This window comes from Stegostoma tigrinum, chromosome 5 (assembly GCF_030684315.1).
Source record: "Stegostoma tigrinum isolate sSteTig4 chromosome 5, sSteTig4.hap1, whole genome shotgun sequence".
NCBI classification, from domain to species: domain Eukaryota; kingdom Metazoa; phylum Chordata; class Chondrichthyes; order Orectolobiformes; family Stegostomatidae; genus Stegostoma; species Stegostoma tigrinum.
The window spans coordinates 125244563-125266196 of record NC_081358.1 but is presented as its reverse complement, the minus strand read 5'-3'; the positions used below and the strand labels follow the sequence as shown (position 1 = coordinate 125266196).

The window sequence follows — 21634 nt, the reverse complement described above, 5'->3', positions numbered from 1 at the left end:
TTATCGTGTCCCTTTGCTTTCCTCAGACTTCTCCACATCACATTTCATCTGCATTAAAACAGGTCGAACTGAGGAGGCTGTAAATCCGAAAGTTCGGAAGGGTGGAGATAGTCACTGGACCCAAAAGGTCAACTGATTTCTCTCCATAGATGCTGCCAGACCTGCCGGGTTTTTCCAGCAATTTCTACTTCTGTGTTAAATTTCAGCTGCCCCTTCCAGTCGTGTCCTCTCCAAGTCCATGACTACCCTCCTCGCGTCCACAATATTTCGTTTCATCTGGACAATTTTTAAAAATTGCGCCGTTGGCCAGACCGAGTGTAACCGAGCTTCCCAGACTTGGAATTGCCAAGCTAGGATTTGAACTCAAGTCTCCAGCTGAAACGGCTAGGCTTCTGGGTTTAAACCTGCCCCAGCAACATGACCCAAAACGTAGCCCGTGACTTGGCAAAATAGCTCGGCTGCGAAGAGACAACCCAGAGGGGAAATGCCAAGGGAGGAACGCGAAACAGGACAGGAGTCAAACCTCAACTGTGCAAAAACTGCTATTTCCAGCACAATAAACAAAAACGCAGGAGTACAAGTAAACATCTCAGCTCAGAACAAACGAAAAAAAAGCAGTGACCTTGTCGTAAAATTGATGTAACAGAAATTCCCCCAGAACGTGTTACTCGCTCAAGCTCACACATCAACTCGAACAATTAAAGTTGGTTGAAATGAATAGAAAAAAAAACGTGAAATCAAATCCATCAGCAGATCTGAAGTATTCTTAAGGGGTGGAGAAAAGGGGAACATTTCAAATCCAACCAGACATTGCAAGAAAAAAATAACCTCGGAGAGAGAAAAAAAAATTACTGGAGACGGATTAAAAGTTAACTGCCAACCCAATTGTACTTATGAGAAAATGATCATTTCCTGGCGCTTGTGAATTTCGCTGAGCGAGGTTGGACTTAGGAATGAGGCTGTAAAAGCTTCAAGAAGCTCTGGGGGAGGGGGGGGGGAAGACAAAGAGAAAAAAAATGTTCTCCCAAAAACAGTTGAAGACCTTCATCATGGCCGCGAGAGCAAAATTCCCCCTCTCTGTCAAGCATTTTTTTCGTATCTGGGTGAGTGTATAGGAACCCCCTCTCCCCACGGAATCTTATTTTTAAAACAAAATACACAGGGAAGAAGAAAATGGTTTTTGTTCCCCGTTGAAGCTTAACGGGACTCTACGAATACAAAGGCTTCATGATCTGATGCCCCCTCCCCCCCGGTGTGTATGTATAGGTTACATTGTTGCACGCCTGCTACAATGTAACCCTCCAGTGTAACAATCTGAGCGGATACATTGTCGCAACGTTCCAAAACTCGCTACATTACCTTCTGAATGGCGGCAGGTGTAATTTCACCTTTCCCGCGTTGCCGGGGAGTAGCAAAAGCAACCGACATCGTGCTCTGCTCTGTGTATGGAGTTGAGTCTATTTCTCACCCTTCCACTCCTCTCTTATTTCTATTCTCCCCCCCCCTTCACTCCCTCCCCTCTCTTCACCCACACAGCATACAGAATGCAGCAGACATGGTAGCAACTCCTCCTCCTTGGAAACAGGCAGCGCTCTTTTTCTTCCCTCTTCAAAGAGATTCTACTATATTTTTTAAAAAAAATCTCTCGTAGCTGTGGGAGGAAGGGGAAACGGCAGAGTTTACACCCCTCCTCCAGCCCCAACACTAAAAGGCGTAAGGTAGAAAATGCACACCAGGGCTGCAGCAAGAAGTTGTCAGCAGCTGTGCAAGGAGACAAAGAGGGCTGCAAGTGCCTGCATTATTCTGATCCAGTGCATTTTCAGTGACTGGGGAGACAGTGCAGTATTTTGGGTGCAATTTCTAATGAATCAGTCAGCTGAGGATCTCCCCCATTAATGAATGAAGAATTCCGGATAAACTCCTGCCAGTTACACTGCAACCACTGGGGATTTTGTGGATTCAACAGCAAGCAATTCCTACACAGAGTAAAGCAACAAATCCGAATTGGGCCAGAGTAGGACATGAAATGCTTCCCACGAATATAACTACCGTGTACTTTACTAATCAATAAAGCCAGACATTCCCAGGCCTCTACAGTTGTCCTCAGTACCCACCCTCCCCTCTGGAGACAAATGGTGCATTCCTTCTGGTTTCAAGACCAGAATCTGGAACAGGGAAGCGACTTTTTTTTGGCAGTGATGCAACCAAAGTTGCAACGAAAATAGATGTTTTTCAACATGTTCAATCAGTAAAGGGGGTCAATTAATTTCAAGATGCATAATGTTTGCAGTCCATAGATGTTTTTTCTGTCAGATCGCCCTGATGTTATGTAGCTGGATTTCGTCCAATCCTCCCCCTCCTCTTTGTGGTTTCTTCCGGCCTGAGGCCATATCAAACTATACCCAGTAGTCGGGAGAGGGGGTGAGGAATACCAATGTGTAGAATACACACACTGTCCCACCAAATATACGCAACGAACAAAAGAAAATTGAAGAATAATTAATAACTTCCTTTCAAAAATGGGATTTTCGTTACTGATGCTGCGCGTTAATAATATAATGGAACGAAATGATATTACCGCCCCTCCGGAGAAGCTGTTTAATTGGTGAAGTCCATTGGCCACAGCTCCGCCCCTTCCATGAGGGCGTGCGCAGTGGAGTCCTTTAGTTTGGCGGCTGGTTCGAGCGCGCGCGTGCGCTGTGCCGGCGGCCGGCTCGTGCGCGTGCGTTGCGCCTACCGTCCGTTTGTGCGCGTGCGTTACGGCCGGTCTTGGGCGGGGAGGGGGGGTGGATTAGTTGACCGCGGCTATGGCGGCTCGCTATGACCGAGCCATCACTGTGTTCTCTCCAGACGGACATCTCTTTCAAGTGGAATACGCGCAAGAGGCCGTGAAGAAAGGCTCGACAGCGGTGAGTCTGTAGTAGAACCGCCCCACTCCGGGAACAGTGACAGCCCCCAGGGACGGTGACCCCGCGCGCCCCCCCCTCCCACTCCCCCCCCCGGGACAGTGACCCCCACACGCCCCCTCCCTCCAAGGACAGTGACCCCCCTCCCCCCCCGGGACAGTGACCCCCCCTGCCCCCCCCCCCGGGACAGTGACCCCCACACGCCCCCTCCCTCCAAGGACAGTGACCCCCCTGCCCCCCCCCCACTCTCTCCAAGGACAGTGACCCCCACACGCCCCCTCCCTCCAAGGACAGTGACCCCCCTGCCCCCCCCCCACTCTCTCCAAGGACAGTGACCCCCACACGGCCCCCCCCGGGACAGTGACCCCCACACGCCCCCTCCGTCCAAGGACAGTGACCCCCCCACACGACCCCTCCCTCCAGGGAGAGTGACCCCCTGCCCCCCCGGACAGTGACGCCCCACACGCCCCCTTCCCCGGGACAGTGACCCCCCACGCGCCCCCCCCCAAGGGACAGTGACCCCCACGCGCCCCCCCCCAAGGGACAGTGACCCCCACGCGCCCCCCCCAAGGGACAGTGACCCCCACACGCCCCCCCCCTCCCCAAGGGACAGTGACCACCCCTGAAACAGTGACCCCCCCCCCCACACGGGATGGTGATCACCCATATTCCTTCTTTGCCCCCTCCACCCCCAATTAGGGACAGTGATCCCCCACATCTCTCCACACATCGCTCCCCCCCCCCTCCCAGGGACAGTGGCACCCCCCACATGCTTCCTCCTCCCCTGCCCCAGCACAGTGCCCACTTTGCTGCTGCCCTATGCCAAGGGACCGTGCCCAACATTCCAGGGTGTAGGCGAGCACGAGGGGGCACAGCTTTAAATTGAGGGGTGAAAGATATAGGACAGATGTCAGAGGTAGTTTCTTTATTCAGAGTAGTAAGGGAATGGAACGCTTTGCCTGCAACGGTAGTAGATTCGCCAAATTTACGTACATTTAAGGCGTCATTGGATAAGCATATGGACGTACATGGAATAGTGTAGGTTAGATGAACTTGAGATCGGTATGACAGGTTGGCACAACATCGAGGGCCGAAGGGCCTGTACTGTGCTGTAATGTTCTATGTAAATGTTCTATCTATATGTAAACTGCTTGATCTCTCTTCATAAGACAAGCCCTTCATCTCTGGTGAAATTCAGGAGGTCTGGCAGCAACCGTGCAGAGAGAAACAAATGATCAATGTTTCAGATCCAGTGAACCTTCAGAAGGGCCCTGAAGGAGTGTCACTGGACTCAAAACGTCAACTCTCTTTTTTTTAAACTCTTCACTGGTGCTAGACTTTCCCTGGCAATTTCTGTTTTTGAGTAAATCTCCTTTGATCTGTGTCTGAGACAACTACCTTCTTCCTCAATTAAGTGACCAACATTTTACATAGTATCCCAGATGTAATCTTATAATGCCTTGTCTAGTTGCAGTAATACTTATCTACTTTTATATTCTATTAATTTATGAACAAATGCCAAAGTTCTCTCTGAAGTAACCTAGCAAGATATTTACTTGAACAGAGTCAAGAGTTTTTACATCTTGGAAAGAGGGCCTTCACCTATTGCATTTATGCTAGTTGTTAAACCTCCATCTCTTCTCATTCCATTTCTATGGCCTTGTTTGCTGTGGCATTTCAAGTTTTCATCTTGGTATTACCTAAATGTCTCAACTGTTCCTGCCTCTACCCTTTTCAGAGAGAGAGTTCCAAACACCCACAACCCTCTGAATTTTTTTTCTCAAATCCTCTCTGAAGGTCCTGCGCTTGAGCTGAAAAATGTGCCTTCTGGTTATTAATCCCTCTACCAAGAGAAAATGTCTATTCCGAGCTATGCTGTCTATGCTCCTCAAACTTGGGAGACTTCACTCAAATCCTGCCCTCGGCTTTCTCTGCTGTATGGAAACCAACTTCACCTTATCTTGTATCTCTTTGTAGGTTAATTGTTCCAGTCCAGGCAACATCCTGGTGAATCTCCTCTGCACCCTGTCTCGGGCAATCACATCCTTCCTATAATGTCCTGCCCAGATCTTCTCTCAGTACTCCAGCAGTGGCCCAACTAATCTTGTATACAGTTCCGACATAACTTCCTTGCTCGTCTTCAATGCTTTGGCTAATGAAGACAAGTATCCCCTAAGCAAACCATGTCTGCAGTGTCATGCAGTCCTGTAAGTTTTTTTTCCTTTCGGTTACTCACTCACTGTGCTTACTCTTCCCGTTTTGAAGGTTGGGATTCGAGGTAAAGATATAGTTGTTCTTGGTGTGGAGAAAAAGTCTGTTGCAAAACTTCAGGAGGAGAGAACAGTGAGAAAAATCTGTGCACTTGATGACCATGTCTGCATGGCATTTGCAGGTATACTTTGGGATTTCCTTCTGGGGCTTTTTAATGCAACTTAATTATATTTGTTTTATTTTATTATTTGTTTTCTAAAAAATGGCTGAAAAAATATCAACAAGGTTGAGGAAACATCCATCATTGAAATTGTTTTTGGATGTGACTGTTTGAACGCCTCAGGCTCTAATAACTGTCACTGTTTATGTGTTCTCCAGAATTTGGAAAGTTATTGGGACTCCTTTAAGATATTGACAGGAAAGGTCAGAGTTAATAACAATGAACTATTTCTACTGATTGGCAATTCTAGAACTCGGAAGAGTCTGAGAATTAGGGCCAGGCTATCCAGAAGAGATGTTAGGAAGCACTCCTATACAGAAAGGTGATAGATGTTTGGAACTCTCTTCCACAAATGGCTGGTATGTTAGATCAGTTGTTAATTTTTAATTTGAAATAATTTTTTGTGAAGCAAAGGTGTTAAGGGACCTAGGCTAAAGGCATGTATTTGAAGTTAAGCCACAGACCAGCTGTGAGCACATTGAACAGTGAAATGGGTTGAAGGGGCTGAATGGTCTACTCCTGTTCCTAAGTTTCTGTCAGTGTCTCATATCATCTTTTCCCCAAAGAAATAACTTGCATTTCAGTCAGTGTTGATGATGTTTATGGCTGTAGACAGGTATGTGGAAGTGGGTTGTGTTGAGAAGGGTCAACAAGTTCAGCTCTTATTCAGTTAGAACAGGGGACCAATGCTGACTGCAGGACAGCAAAGCCTTTGACAAGGTGCCACAGGGGACACTGATGAACGTAGAAGCATGTAGGCTTGGCAGGTTGGACCCAAAATTGGGTTAATGGTAGGAGATAGAAGGTGGTGCTGGAAGGCTGGTTGTGCGATTGGAGGTCGGTGTCCACTGGCGTTCCACGGGGATAAGTGCTGGTCCCTTGGGGAGGTAACAGTGTAGTGCAAGGTTATTAATCCAAAAACCCAGATAATCCCGCATGGCAGATGGTGGAATTTGAATTTTATTTCACAAACAAAATCTGGAATTAAGTCTGATAGAAACAGAGAAGACAGGAGCAGGAGGAGGCCATTCAGCCCTTCGAGCCTGCTCCACTATTCTTCACGATCATTGCTGATCGTCCAACTCAGTAGACTAATCCTGCTTTCTCCCCATAACCTTTGATCCCATTTGCCCCAAGTGCCGCCTTTTGAATATATTCAGTGTTTTGGCATCAACTACTTCCTATGGTAATTAATTCCACAGGCTCACCACTCTTTGGGTGAAGAACTGTCTCTCCATCTCCATCCTAAATGGTCTACCCCAAATCCTCATACTGTGATCCCTGTTTCTCGACACACCCACCATCGGGAACAACGTCCATGCATCTACCCTGTCCAGTCCTGTTAGAATTTATGTCTCAGTGAGCAACCCCCAACTTCATCTGAACTGTAGCAAAAACAACCCCTACCTAGTCAATCTCTCCTCATACATCAGACCCACCATCCCCAGAATCAGCCTGGTAAATCTTTGCTCCACTCCCTTCACAGCAAGTGCATCCTTCCTCAGAAAGAGAGACCAAAACTGCACACAATATTCCAAGTGCAGTCTCACCAAGGCCCTGTACAACCACAACAGCACAGTCCCTGCTCCTGTACTAGAAACCTCTCACAATGAAGGCCAACATACCGTTTGCCTTTTTTACCACCTGTATGCTTACCTTCAGCAACTGATGTACAAGGACTTCCAGGTCCCACTGCACACTCCCCTCTCCCAATTTACAGCCATTTGGTGGCAATTTATCTTCACTTCAACGATCACCATAAAACTGTTGCTGATTGTTAGAAAAACACCATCAGGCTCACTAATGTGCTTTAAAGAATGTGCTGTCCTTGGCCTACATGTGATTCCAGACCCACAGCAGTGTGTTTGACTCTCAACTTCAGGCAGTGAGGGATGGGCAACAAATAACTGGCCTAGTCAGAAACCTCCATGTGATGAATGAATGGAAAGATAACAATATGGATTAGGATGTGGGGGCATGACACAAACGTTGGCTAGGTGGTTGACAGTGAGGAAGAAAGTTCTGTAACCACATAGGCAGGCGATGAACATACAGATGTATCAGTTAAAAGCAAGAATCAATGCCTCTTCCTGCTCTGCCATTCACTGAGATCATGGTTAATTTGATTATTCTGCATTCCTGTCTGTACTTGATAACATTCATCTCCTTGCTTATCTGTTCACCTCTGTCTTAAACGTACTGTAAAACTCTTCCTCAAAAGGTAGTGGAAGGAAAGTGGAAACGTTGTCTTTCAAAACATTTGCTCATGTTAGGTGTAATTCACTGAATTTATAAACTGTAACTTTGGATTTTCTGGTTGCTTGGCCTAACTGTTTGTAAATTCTGCACTTATTGCTGTGATTGAATTGTTTTGGTGTCTTTACTAGCATTTGTGATTTAGTGCCCCATTTTTGAATTTGTTCTGATATGTGGGATCCGTTTTCTTGTGATATGAGCTTTCAAGCAATGATTCAGATCCCCAACACTGCCAAGGAAATTTGCTTGTCTGACTAATTTTGCTTTTAATTTCAGGTCTAACAGCTGATGCTCGAATAGTAATTAACCGAGCCAGGGTGGAGTGTCAGAGCCACAAACTTACTGTAGAGGATCCAGTGACTGTAGAATACATAACGCGTTACATTGCAACTTTGAAGCAGGTAAACATGCGTCAGCTTTCTCATGCCAGTTTAGGGGAATTAAATTCAATCTTAACCTCCAATGGGGCACACAGGTCGTTCTCGATAACTTGGCAAACCCGCTGTGTCTTGCATGTTGAATGTTTGGTGAATTCCTGAAGGAGAAAGTATTTAAAACACCAGAAGAAATGTAGACTGTTAGAAGGGAGTCATATTTCAGCACAGAAGGGGGGCCGTTCAGCCCATGGACAGTCCCTAGGTAGAGCAATCTGGTTAGCCCCCTATCCCCAACTATTCTCCGTAGGTCTCTTTATTTTCAAGCAATGACCATATCCTTTTACCATATCCACTTGTCAGATCTAGCCCCCAGGTCACTCCATTGCACAGCAACAGGGTTGATTATTAACTGCCCCATGAAATTGTTCTAAGCAGGCCACTCATTTCAAAAGATTTGGGAATGGGCAACAAATGCTGGTCTTGCCACTGATAACTACATCCCATGAAAGTAATCATCGATAAAACATGTTTTTGCAGATGAAGTAGTCAGAGGCAATGATGAATTGTTCTAGTGTCTTGCTGTGGTACTGAATTTCTTTTCAATTGACCCCTTCTTGCAGGAGCTTAAATACTGACGCATTTAAGTCTCCTATTTCCACTCCTTGCACTAGTTGGAACTGAGACGTGTTATAGTAGTGGTTTTATGTGTTGCTCTTGAGCAGTGCAAGAGAATTAACAAATGGAATTGTTTGAGTCTTACACTTCAGTGTTCTATTTAGCGTTACACCCAAAGCAATGGCCGAAGACCATTTGGAATTTCTGCTTTGATAGTGGGATTTGATTATGATGGCACACCACGGTTGTACCAGACTGATCCATCTGGGACGTATCAAGCTTGGAAGGTGAATGTTTCACTTTGCTACGTTGTCTCATTTCTAAAGAGAAAAATCCTTTGTTTTATTTATTCTCTGGTTTATCCCCCTGCCCTTTCATCTACTGTGGAGAGTGATTTGGCCTGGAGTACGGAAATCCATGTCGCAGTGAATCAAAAGCAACTGATTTCTGTAACATCTTTTATGACTTCATTACTTACCAAAGAGCTTTATACTAAATTAAGCACTTCCTTAAAAGTTAAAAGCAAAGGAGCAGGACTAGGTCATCTGGCCCTTCGAGCCTGCTCTGTCATTCAATAAGAACATGGCTGATGTTTTTGTGGACTCGGTTCCACTTAACTGCCTGCTCACTGTAACCCTTAATTCCTTTACTTTTCAAAAATATTTTGCCTTAAAAACATTCAACAAAGTAGCCTCAATTGCTTCACTGAGCAGAGAATTCCACAGATTCACAACCTTTTGGATGAAGAAATTCCTCCAAGTCAGTCCTAAATCTGCTGCCCCTTATTTTGGGGCTATACCCCCTAGTTCTAATTTCACCTGCCAGTGGAAACAACCTCCCTGCACCTGTCTTATCTATTCCCTTCGTTATTTTATATGTCTCTATAAGATCCCCCGTCATTATCCTTAATGTAGCTGACTGCTTTCGTGTCTCCCTTACCTTCCCCTTGCCGTGAAAGGAAGGTGGTTCATTGTGACTGTTAGTCTCTGCTGCATTCTTCTGACAGCAACCTGGCCAATGATCTGCCTGGTCTGAACACCAAGACTCACAGTTCTTGCTGTGTTTCCACATCAATGACGGCCCAACCAGTCAGTACCCTCTTCTCACGCTGCATAAACTAATGTCCCTCTGTTCTCGTCTTTTTCACGTATAACAGCCCCTGTAATTTTTCCTGTTGGTGCATGGACCTCCGAGGTCAATGTGTGGCATCAACTTCGGGAGCCTCAGTGTGTTAGCACACTGGTTACGTGTGGGTGGAACTTTGGAACAGCCGCTTGGCACAGATGGAATACTGGTCCTGATGAGTCCAAGATGAACAGCTTCAGCTTGTCTCTCTTTAGCAAGATTTAAGTTCTGTACTACCAATTGATTGACTATGTTATTGTTCAATGAGCAGGCAAATGCTATAGGTCGCAGTGCCAAGACAGTTCGAGAATTCCTTGAAAAGAACTACACTGATGAAGCGATTGCAACAGACAATGACACCATCAAGCTGGCAATTAAGGCTTTGCTAGAAGTGAGTGAAACGTTATTGCCAAGATCACATCTGTTTGCCTCTTTGATGATGTGGAGTCATCAAAACCTCCTTCTATATTAGCAAAATGTCCAAAATTAGAAACACAAAATAAGAGCTATCCAGCCCCTCAAGCCTGCTTCATAGTTCATTATGATCATGGCTAACATCCAACTCAATAGTCTGTTCCCAGTTTTTCTCTCTCTCTCTCTCCCTCCCTCCCTCTCTCTCTCTTCTTCTCCGACACCGCCCCCTCCGAGCCCCCCCCACCAAATCCTTCCAACAGCTTCTGGAAATTATACACTGTTTTGGCCTTGACTGCTTTCTGTGGTAGTGAATTTCACTTTGTCTTTCTGGTTTCCCCAGTCATCAGGAACAGCCTTCCTATGTTTGCCCAGTCAGTTTCTGTTAGAATTTCATAGATTTCCCCCTCATTCTTCTAAACTCGAGCAAATATAATCCTAACCAATTTACCCTCCCCTTGCGTATTAGTCCTATAGTCCCAAGAATATCATACTTCAAACCAAACGGAGCAGTTTTTGTTCAGTTAATATCAACCAGTGACCCAAACATTAAGTGACCACATCCCAGAACAGACATTTCAGCAACTATGTATTAAAGAAATCTTGTAGTTGAAATGAAATCAGATTTATTCCAACTATGTATTAAAGAAATCTTGTAGTTGAAATGAAATCAGATTTATTCCAACTATGTATTAAAGAAATCTTGTAGTTGAAATGAAATCAGATTTATTCCAACTATGTATTAAAGAAATCTTGTAGTTGAAATGAAATCAGATTTATTCCAACTATGTATTAAAGAAATCTTGTAGTTGAAATGAAATCAGATTTATTCCAACTATGTATTAAAGAAATCTTGTAGTTGAAATGAAATCAGATTTATTCCAACTATGTATTAAAGAAATCTTGTAGTTGAAATGAAATCAGATTTATTCCAACTATGTATTAAAGAAATCTTGTAGTTGAAATGAAATCAGATTTATTCCAACTATGTATTAAAGAAATCTTGTAGTTGAAATGAAATCAGATTTATTCCAACTATGTATTAAAGAAATCTTGTAGTTGAAATGAAATCAGATTTATTCCAACTATGTATTAAAGAAATCTTGTAGTTGAAATGAAATCAGATTTATTCCAACTATGTATTAAAGAAATCTTGTAGTTGAAATGAAATCAGATTTATTCCAACTATGTATTAAAGAAATCTTGTAGTTGAAATGAAATCAGATTTATTCCAACTATGTATTAAAGAAATCTTGTAGTTGAAATGAAATCAGATTTATTCCAACTATGTATTAAAGAAATCTTGTAGTTGAAATGAAATCAGATTTATTCCAACTATGTATTAAAGAAATCTTGTAGTTGAAATGAAATCAGATTTATTCCAACTATGTATTAAAGAAATCTTGTAGTTGAAATGAAATCAGATTTATTCCAACTATGTATTAAAGAAATCTTGTAGTTGAAATGAAATCAGATTTATTCCAACTATGTATTAAAGAAATCTTGTAGTTGAAATGAAATCAGATTTATTCCAACTATGTATTAAAGAAATCTTGTAGTTGAAATGAAATCAGATTTATTCCAGCTATGTATTAAAGAAATCTTGTAGTTGAAATGAAATCAGATTTATTCCAGCTATGTATTAAAGAAATCTTGTAGTTGAAATGAAATCAGATTTATTCCAACTATGTATTAAAGAAATCTTGTAGTTGAAATGAAATCAGATTTATTCCAACTATGTATTAAAGAAATCTTGTAGTTGAAATGAAATCAGATTTATTCCAACTATGTATTAAAGAAATCTTGTAGTTGAAATGAAATCAGATTTATTCCAACTATGTATTAAAGAAATCTTGTAGTTGAAATGAAATCAGATTTATTCCAGTCTCATGCAGTGGCAATGGTTGTGATGCAGTTGTCTGCCCTGATTTGTGTAAGAGGATGCCATGCATCCTTTGGCACGACAGTATTTCCAGACCTGTCAGATTGCTAACTTTAGAACATAGAACATAGAACAGTACAGCACAGAACAGGCCCTTCAGCCCACAATGTTGTGCCGACCATTGATCCTCATGGATGCACCCTCAAATTTCTGTGACCATATGCATGTCCAGCAGTCTCTTAAATGACCCCAATGACCTTGCTTCCACAACTGCTGCTGGCAACGCATTCCATGCTCTCACAACTCTCTGTGTAAAGAACCTGCCTCTGACATCCCCTCGATACTTTCCACCAACCAGCTTAAAACTATGACCCCTCGTGCTAGCCATTTCTGCCCTGGGAAATAGTCTCTGGCTATCAACTCTATCTATGCCTCTCATTATCTTGTATACCTCAATTAGGTCCCCTCTCCTCCTCCTTTTCTCCAATGAAAAGAGACCGAGCTCAGTCAACCTCTCTTCATAAGATAAGCCCTCCAGTCCAGGCAGCATCCTGGTAAATCTCCTCTGAACCCTCTCCAAAGCATCCACATCTTTCCTATAATACGGCAACCAGAACTGGACGCAGTATTCAAAGTGCAGTCTAACCAAAGTTTTATAGAGCTGCAACAAGATCTCATGACTCTTAAACTCAATCCCCCTGTTAATGAAAGCCAAAACACCATATGCTTTCTTAACAACCCTGTCCACTTGGGTGGCCATTTTAAGGGATCTATGTATCTGCACACCAAGATCCCTCTGTTCCTCCATGCTGCCAAGAATCCTATCCTTAATCCTGTACTCAGCTTTCAAATTCGACCTTCCAAAATGCATCACCTCGCATTTATCCAGGTTGAATTCCATCTGCCACCTCTCAGCCCATCTCTGCATCCTGTCAATGTCCCGCTGCAGCCTACAACAGCCCTCTACACTGTCAACGACACCTCCGACCTTTGTGTCGTCTGCAAACTTGCTGACCCATCCTTCAATCCCCTCATCCAAGTCATTAATAAAAATTACAAACAGTAGAGGCCCAAGGACAGAGCCCTGTGGAACTTTGTTCAAGCTCGTCATGTGATTCAGGTTGGAAGGTTCTGGGCGGGCTAATGCAACACGGATGCATTCCCACAAATGATGTGTCTGAGCCCCAAGCAGGAAGCCGGCATTTTAAACTTCAAACAACATCTACCGAATTGAGTGCATTTTCCCTCAAATACTATGGACAGCTGCTCCATTTGTCAAATTACCGAGGAGACTTCTTTTAAAGTTCAATTCTCCTGCACAGAACTGTTTTGTCAGACTCTGGAGTAGTGTAATCAGACAGTAGATTTTCAACGATCTCACACCATTCTCTGACTCAGTCCAGATGTCTATGCCATAGGTATACTCATAGATTCATACGGCACAGAAACAGACCTTTCGGTCCAACTCATCTATGCCAAACAAGTTTCCCAAACTAAATTAGTCCCAGTTGCTTGCATTTGGCCAATATCCCTCTAAACCCTTCACTTTAATGTACCTTTCCAAATGTCTTTTAAATGTTGTAACAGTACCACTTTCTCTGGCAATTCATTTCACGCATGAACCTCCCTCTGTGTGGAAAAAGTTACCTCTTAGGTCCCTTTTAAATCATCTCCTCTCTCCTTTAAAAATATGCCTCCTAATTTTGAACTTCCCACCCCAGGGAAAAAGACCTTTTGCTATTCAGAATGTACTGGATTAAATGCCTTTATTTGTTGGAATTCAAGTTACATTTAATTCTATTGAAGAGAAACGTCTCCACATGCATTATGTACCACAAACAGATAAATCTACTGATGCTGTGACGCTATCAATATTTTCAATTTTGTATTTTAAGAAATAGCATTAGATTTCAGACCATGCAAGTGCATTTACTCCCTAGACAGGCCACAACATAAACCTCTCTTACCCTCTTTCAACTGCACACTGTTTCAATCAGTGCTAAAAACACAAAAGAGAATCCCTCTTTGTCAGAGATCAGTAAATGAGGAAGAATTGGCTAGTGATCTTTAGTCATACAAACAGCATATAGTAACTGCGTGCAGTGACTGTTACTATATGCTGTTCGTAAGACTAAAGGTCACTAGCCAATTCTTCCTCACTTGCTGATCTCTGACAAAGAGGAATTCTCTTCTGTGTTTTTAGCACTGATTGAAACAGTGTGTGTAGTGGTAAGAGAGGTTTATGTTGTATGACTAAAATGTCACGTTATTGCAGAAGGCATCTGAACACAGATAATGATATAACCAGGTGTAGAGCTGAATGAATACAGCAGGCCAGGCAGCATCAGTGAAGCAGGGAAGCTGACATTTCAGGTCTGGACCCTTCTTCAGAAATGGGGGAGGGGAAGAGGCTCTGAAGTAATTAAATGTGGTGGGGGTGGGGGGCGCGGTTGCAGTGATAGAAGGTGGATAGTGGAGCAGACAGGTGGGAGAGAAAATGGACAGGTCAAGGAGGCAGGGATGAAGCTAGTGAAGGTTCAGTACATGGTCGAGCAGTTTCAGGGCCGAAGAGATTACTCTGAAACTTCTTCTAAGGATGCCTGCCTTGAAGAAGTTACCCTCCGTCAAGTCTTCAATGGATCTCTCTCTCCCACTGCAACCTTCTGTTAATCTCTTTGGCCCTGAAACTGCTTGACCACGTACCAAACCTTGACTAGCTTCATCCTTGCTTCCTTGATCTGTCCATCTTCTGTCCACCTATCTGCTTCAATATCCACCTTCTATCATTGCCCCTCTCTCTCTATTTCAGAGCTCCTTCCCCTCCCCCATTTCTGAAGAAGGGTCCAGACCTGAAATGTCAGCTTTCCTGCTCCACTTTTGCTGCCTGGCCTGCTGTATTCATTCAGCTCTACACTGTGTTATCTCAGACTCCAGCATCGGCAGTTCCTGCTATTACAGATAATGATATGACTGGATGGCTGTCTTGCCTTCAATGCAACTGTTTAAGTATAAACTCTGTATAAATTTTGCCGTTTCTATTTTTTTGTTGTTATACGTTATTTTCTCTGTCTAGAATCTCATTGGTATGTTGTACATACATGGGTGGGGGGAGGGAAACAAAAATGTTATTTCATGGATAGGGATCAGCGTTCATATAATTTGGTCCCTACCTAGAATGTAATTAAAGATGGTTTCTAATGATTTGGCTGGTTGCAATACCTGAGGAGTTTCCTTTTGAGAATGTTACTTAAATCAGAAGGCAGTATTTGTATGTTTTCTAATCTATGTTTAAGACATAGTTTTGCTGAGGCATTTAAAATTTGTTAGTGTAACCTATATTTTTCTTCACGCTGGAATGTGCAGTTTGTAGTGTAAAACACAATTACAAATACTGATTTGTGTTAGTTGTTCTTCACATAGCTTACTGCAGTGAAATAGATAATGTCAGGAGAATGTAAGGAACACCTCTTTAGTACGTTTACTTGTCATTGTGTCACACCAGCAACATCAGTGGTTTTTATTATTACCTGCATTATCACTTTAGTCCTTCTCCTGGGAACATGAAACAGATTTTGCTCCCATTGCTGTCCTGTGTTAACTTAGAAGTTAGATGCAGAAAAAAATTGAACTGAATGCCTTGCTGACTGTGCAACAAATTTTATTTCAAAAGTGTTGTAGGAGGCCATTTTTGTTATGAATAGTTAACCAAAGCAGATTTTTGCTCTCCAGGATTATTCTGGAGTAGTGTGGTTTTATAAAGAATCTGAACTGTGGGGCAAAAGAATCCTTTAAAGCATATTATCTCTAGTTGTGGAGTAGACCAGTACACACACTCATTCTGGAATGATTTTATCTTGGGTAATTGGGTCACAGACAGAACATGTAGGTTTGCTCTGAGTGGTATCTCTTCTTCAAAGGCAACTAAAAGACTTAGTTTCTAGACTGGATCTGTGACTGATGGTACAGGAACCAACAAGAGGGGGCATAATTTTAAGGTGATCGGAGGAAGGTATAGGGGAGATGTCAGAGGTAGGTTCTTCAGAGTGTAGTGGGTGTGTGGAACGTGCTGCCAGCAATGGTAGTGGAGTCAGATACTTTAGAGACGTTTAAGAAACTCATAGGCACATGGAGAATTGTAAAATGTAGGGTGTGCAGGGTAGTTCGATCTTAGGCTAATAGGTCGGCACAACATTGTAAGCCGAAGCGCCTGTATTGTTCTATGTTCTGTGTAAGAGGGAAAAACGTTCTTGACCTCATCCTTGCCAATCTGCCAGCTGTAGATGTATCTGTCTGTGACAGTATTGGCAAAAACAGCCATTGCACAGTCCTTATGGAGACTAAGTCCCACTTCCATATTAAGATCAAGCTCCACCATGAAAACCGAAAGAACTGCAGATGCTGTAAATCAGGAACAAAAACAGAAGTTGCTGGAAAATCTCAGCAGGTCTGGCAGCATCAGTGAAGTCAAAATCAGAATATATGTTTCAGGCCCAGTGACCCTTCCTAGGAAATCCTCAGGCTTTCTGCAGCGTTGCGGTGAAGTTCAGTGCAAGTTGGAAGAACAACACCTCATTTTCCACTTGGGGACCCTGCAGCCCTCTAGATTCGACATAGAGTTCAATAATTTTAGGACCTAAACTCTCCTAGCCTACTACCCCATACACCAGGCTTGTTATCATGTAGTCTGCCATATTGCTAGTCATTAACAATCACAGTTAACAGCTATTCACCCTCCTAGCCAGATTGTTATCCACTCCTTTGTTTGTCTATCCACTGTTCTCTCTCTCTGGGCTCTATCCCCACCTATTGTTTACTCTTTACCCTCTCCCTATCCACTACATATAAACTGACATTTTCCCATCTAAAATCAGCTCTGAGGAAGGGTCACTGGACCCAAAACGTTAACTCTGATTTCTCTTTCACAGATGCTGCCAGACCTACTGAGCTTTTCCAGCAACTTCTATGTTTGTTCCTGTATTAGAAAGACTGAACCAGAAAGGTCGGACTATATCCATTGATTTGTCAGCCCCCCCCCCGCATGCATGTGCCTTGGGTTGAATTCCTCTGTCCTCAGCCGCAGCATTCTGATCAACCAGTTCCTCACCCCATATCCGACATTGTTGTTGTCTGCCTTCACACCCTACTCCAGAATTACTAATCCTGTTCAAATAATTTTGTGGCCTCCCCCCTCTCTAACTTCTGTGAAAAGCTGAGGCCTCCTACTCCTCCTCCCCAAAACACATATTTCCTCCTGTTCTTTCTCAATTGCACCTGCTGTGACCCCTTTGTCGTCACCAGAAGTCATTGTCTTAGCCACTTGGCTCTCCAGCTCTGGAATTCCTTCTCGAAACCCGTTTATCTCTGCAGTACTTCTTTTTATACCGTAGCTAGGTTGCTTGGACAAATACCTCATTCTCCAGGTCTGTCTCGGTATTTGACTATAGCTTTGGAATGCATGAGTGTTTTTCTAAAGCGAAGGTACTCTTTCCATCTATTAGATTTAATTTAATATCTTGTTTTCAAGTGTGACCTATTGTTTGTACTGTTCATTTCAGGTAGTACAGTCTGGTGGAAAAAACATTGAACTAGCTATAATAAGAAGGAATCAGCCACTCAAGGTAAGTGGAAAACCTGTAAGGGGCACATCTTGTATCTGGTAAGATACACAGCAGCAGCTGGTGAAATTTAAATAGTTAAAATTTTAATTTGAAAGCTAGCTTAGTGTTGGTGACCCTGAAACTTCCTTCAGTTGTTGGAAGAAGGCCATATTGGTCACTAATGTCCTTTTAGAGAAGGAACTCTGCTATCTTTACTCAATCTGGTCCCTATGTGACTCTAGACCCACAGCAAAGTTGGGTTGGTTCTTAAGTGCTAAAAATAGTGGCGTCAGAATTTGGAGCACTGCTTTTCCAGTTTGTATTCATGACTTAGATTTGGGTGTGTAGGGCACAATTGTAAAAGTTGGTGGTGATACAAAATTTGGCAATTTTGTGAACCGTGAGGAGGCTAGGGGTAGAATTCAAGAGGACATCAATCTGGGCAAAAACCTGGCAGATGATTTATTGTAGAGAAGTGTGAAGCAATGTACTTTGGTGTGAAGATTGGAGAGCAACATAAAATCAAGGGTATCATTCTAAAGTTGGTATAGGTGCAGGTGCAGAGGGGTTTCTATGTATATGAGCACAAATAATTGAAAATTTGCAAGACAGGATGAGAAAATGATTAATTAGATATGCCAGATCCTGAGCTGCTTAAGCTGTGGCACAGTAGAAAAGCAAGAACAGAATTGTCAACTTTTGTTGAAGTTGAGTCAACTTCAACAGTATTGTATCAAATAATGAGCACAGCACTGGAGGAAAGGTGTGAAGGCATTGGAAACAGTGCAGAGGATGGTGCATGAGAATGGTTTCAGAAGTGAGGAACTTCACTTAGATCTGTAGCTATTTTCTTTGGTGAAGAGAAGATTGGTCACAATTATCATTTGGAAACTTGGATTCAAAAGAGGAGAAATGATGCATAGCTTTAATTTAAATTTGTGTTTCTACATTGGGTCAGGAAGGGAAAGGCATAATTTTAGTTGTATTGTTGACCTCTATGCTTGTTTACATGCATTGTAAATTAGATTGTAAAATCCCTAACACAAATACTTCAGTGCTTTATAAACAGTGGTTGAAGAGAGGAAAGAAAATTATCTTTTGAACAAAGCGCATCAAGACTTGATGAAGAATCAAGATTTTTTCAGAAAGACAATGTGCAGGTTTCTTTGAGAGAAACAGATAATTGAGAGAAAAGGCCTTGATCACCAGCAGTACAGTTTAGCAGTCTCCAAAACAGACGTAAAAGAGGTCCTGAGTGGCTTAGAAGTGAGCATGACGAAAGCTCAAAAACAAGTTTTAAGGTGTCAAAGAGGAACACATTCGACCAGGCTGTTGAATGCACGAGTTTAGGGAATGCTGGCTGAGGAGTAAGTGAGCTGATGTAGCAGCTTGTTTTAAGGGTTTCGGGTAGAGGCATCAACTAAAGAACCTAGCAGCAAGTGAATGAAAACTAAATAGTTCCATGTCAGCTGAGCATGGAATTTTAATGTGGACACATGATGACCCTTCACTGAAGTTTGAGTTTTTGGAAGATTGTTGCTGAGAGTAAAAAGGTTGAGTCTTTATTTCTAATATGTTGTAATGAGACCATTTCAAATTATTCTTGTCATGTAATTTTCTTTTTCCTGTCGTTTGTAGTAAGCATTGATATTCTTTTGTTCAGAATAGATACACAGCTGCTTGTGAATGTTTTTAAAAAACAATCAAATTGCAAAAATAAAATTCATGGTCAATCAAACAGGCTCAATCTGGAACCTAGCTTGCCTATTGGTGCCGTCAGCTGGAACTATAACAGTATAATGTTATAAAGTGATGATTCCTGCTAATATTCAGTTGGAATTAACAGCAAGAGATTTCTTTTTCACAGCTCCTAGATGCAAAAGAAATAGAGCATCTTGTCACAGAAATTGAAAAGGAAAAGGAGGAAGAAACTGAAAAGAAGAAACAAAAGAAAACTTAACTTACAAATAGTGATTTTGTTGATGCTGCAAATTAGACATTTAGTTATTCATCCAAAATATGACTGGTTAGCTGCATGGTGAGATGCAAAGTATGAAAGACTGAATTTTCTTTCTCCCTTTTCTTTCTCATCCCCTCCTGTGCTAAGTGATGTCCCTGGGGCACGATACAGCTAGTGTTGCTTTTGGCAACAGCCCAGCAAAGAGCCCTCATCTGAACCCCCTTTTATGGCATCTGAACACTCAATCAAAAGGTGCGTTAGCCTGCTCCACTAGGGATATTTTTACCAATGTGTAGCATTACCAGGGTGCAGTAATGTCCAAAATTGCAAACACTTTTTTTAATTACAAACCATACCAGTTTGTCACTGTTGTGGAGATAATATAAATGCAAGCTCCTTTTTCATTTGCATCAAATGACCTTAGTCCTAGCTGTAACGTTGAATGAGAACTGTAACGAAAAACAAATATCAGGCTCTATACAACTCAGCGTGGGATTTGAGGCTTGGAAAATACATCTCCTGAAGGTTTTGAGGGTTGCTGAATGATGGTGGGAAAAAGTTCTGCAACACTAGTTTCTCTCGCAGTTGAGATGTGGTGAATGCTCAGGGAGAAAATCAGCAAGTATTCTTATTCTGGACTCAGTCCAGGAATCCCTCCTGGAGGTGCTGAAGTGTTGTGTGCTCAACAGTGACAGCTTTTCCTTGTTTGCAGTCAAACAGACTGCCAACACTCCCTGCAAAGATGATTGTCTTCCGTGGATAGATTGTTGGGGAGAGAGTTTGGTGATTGTATAACTAAGTGAACAGTTAATCCTTTCAGGTAAAGAGAATTGTGGGGTAAGAATAGTCAAGAAAACAAAAGAAACCTTTTTTCTGTATCACCTCCCACCCACTTCCCTAAAGATTAAGTGGCCAGTGCAGTGAATTTGTTTCACGGAGACAAGATGCTCATTGGTGTCCAGTCCCTGATCTGTATTAAGTGGCAATCCCAGTGTTAGATGGTTGCTGTGGCTGGAAAAGGTTGGAAGTAATCCTGGGCACCTGCTTTTCCTAGGCATCCAATGATGGCTGTTGAGAATGAGTATGAAAATACATGAATGAACAGAAAGACGACCAGCATTCACAAAGAACAGGAAAAGAAACACTACTTGGGTAATTATGTAGGGGGTGTTGTTGATCTTGAACTACACACTACTCCAAATCACCACCCTAAGTTAAAGAAGGGGAAAAGATGGGATGAAAGAATTTTATGGCATCACAGACTTTTAAAGTGGTGTATCAATGAAAAAAATGGCGGTATTATATTTGTTTACAGAAGAAATGTATTTGCTATCTTGGAAAGAGGTTGTATGAATTGCTGTTATTTTAGTGTTAATTATTGATGTGTACACTTTTGCTGTGCACACATTGAGTGGTTACAGTTGCACGTCAGTTTAAATAAACATTGAATTTTGCTTGCAGGATCTCAGACTCCAGAAGTCTGTTTGAAATGTTAATTTGTTTGTATTCATTAAGCTATTATTTGTGCAATCTGGCAGTTGCGGAATTAGAGCAGATAAATCAGAAAAACGTAGAAGCCATCTTACGTGTTAATTGACTGTTGTTTTTAAAAACTGTATATGACAGCGTTACATGGTCTGAAATGGTGGTCATATGCCAGACTATCCCTGCTGAAATTGCTCTGTTCTGGCAGGGGTTAGATCGCAAATGACAATGCACTTGCACTTAAGCCGTAAAAATAGCAAGAGGAATAGGTTGTTCAACCCCTCAAATCTGCTTCGCCAATCAATAAGATCATCGCCGATTTAACATTCCTCACGTCCACTTTCCTGCCCTTTGCTTTGATTCCCTGACTGATCGAGAATCTATCTCGCTCAGTTTTAAATATTCTCAATGACTCTGTGCCCATAGCTCTCTGCAGTAAGAAATCCCAAAAGACACTCAACCCCCTGAGAGAAGAAATTTCTCCTCATCTCAGTCTTGAATTTATGCCCCTTTATTCTGAGACTATGCCCTCTCTTCCTAGACTAAACCATAAGGGGAAACATCCTTTTAACATATACCCTATCAAGCC

General features: G+C 42.5%; 2 protein-coding genes across 6 annotated transcripts in view; one reads left to right on the top strand and one right to left on the bottom strand.

Annotated features, from left to right (window-relative positions):
• ss18 (SS18 subunit of BAF chromatin remodeling complex) overlaps positions 1-2056 on the bottom strand; it is a 74419-nt gene extending 72363 nt beyond the window's left edge. For 2 of the 4 annotated variants that reach the window (XM_048528663.2, XM_048528664.2), the window contains exon 1: positions 1360-2056. In XM_048528663.2, the coding sequence (XP_048384620.1) occupies positions 1360-1428 (69 nt within the window). In that variant the 5' untranslated portion in view covers positions 1429-2056. The remainder of the gene's footprint in view (positions 1-1359) is intronic. The other 2 variants (XM_048528662.2, XM_048528665.2) reach the window with 2 other exon arrangements.
• A 683-nt stretch (positions 2057-2739) lies between these two features.
• On the top strand, positions 2740-21021 carry LOC125452033 (proteasome subunit alpha type-7). 2 transcript variants are annotated; one of them, XM_048529923.2, is made up of 7 exons: positions 2740-2909; positions 5172-5298; positions 7870-7994; positions 8750-8872; positions 9982-10101; positions 17559-17621; positions 20615-21021. In XM_048529923.2, the coding sequence occupies exons 1-7, from the start codon at positions 2808-2810 to the stop codon at positions 20633-20635; spliced, it is 681 nt and encodes a 226-aa protein (XP_048385880.1). In that variant the 5' UTR covers positions 2740-2807; the 3' UTR covers positions 20636-21021. The 2 variants fall into 2 exon arrangements, with proteins under 2 accessions (XP_048385880.1, XP_048385879.1); XM_048529922.2 differs by having other exon boundaries at positions 2741-2909; positions 19468-21021.
• Positions 21022-21634: the final 613 nt, after the last annotated feature.

What these genes read in the sequence shown, in the direction of transcription:
- LOC125452033 (XM_048529922.2), top strand. Translation starts at nt 2,808, where the DNA reads ATGGCGGCTCGCTATGACCGAGCCATCACTGTGTTCTCTCCAGACGGA. An exon ending in GGACGTATCAAGCTTGGAAG is followed by an intron (nt 8,873 to 9,981) that starts GTGAATGTTTCA and finishes TTCAATGAGCAG; the next exon opens with GCAAATGCTATAGGTCGCAG. An exon ending in CAATTAAGGCTTTGCTAGAA is followed by an intron (nt 10,102 to 17,558) that starts GTGAGTGAAACG and finishes TGTTCATTTCAG; the next exon opens with GTAGTACAGTCTGGTGGAAA.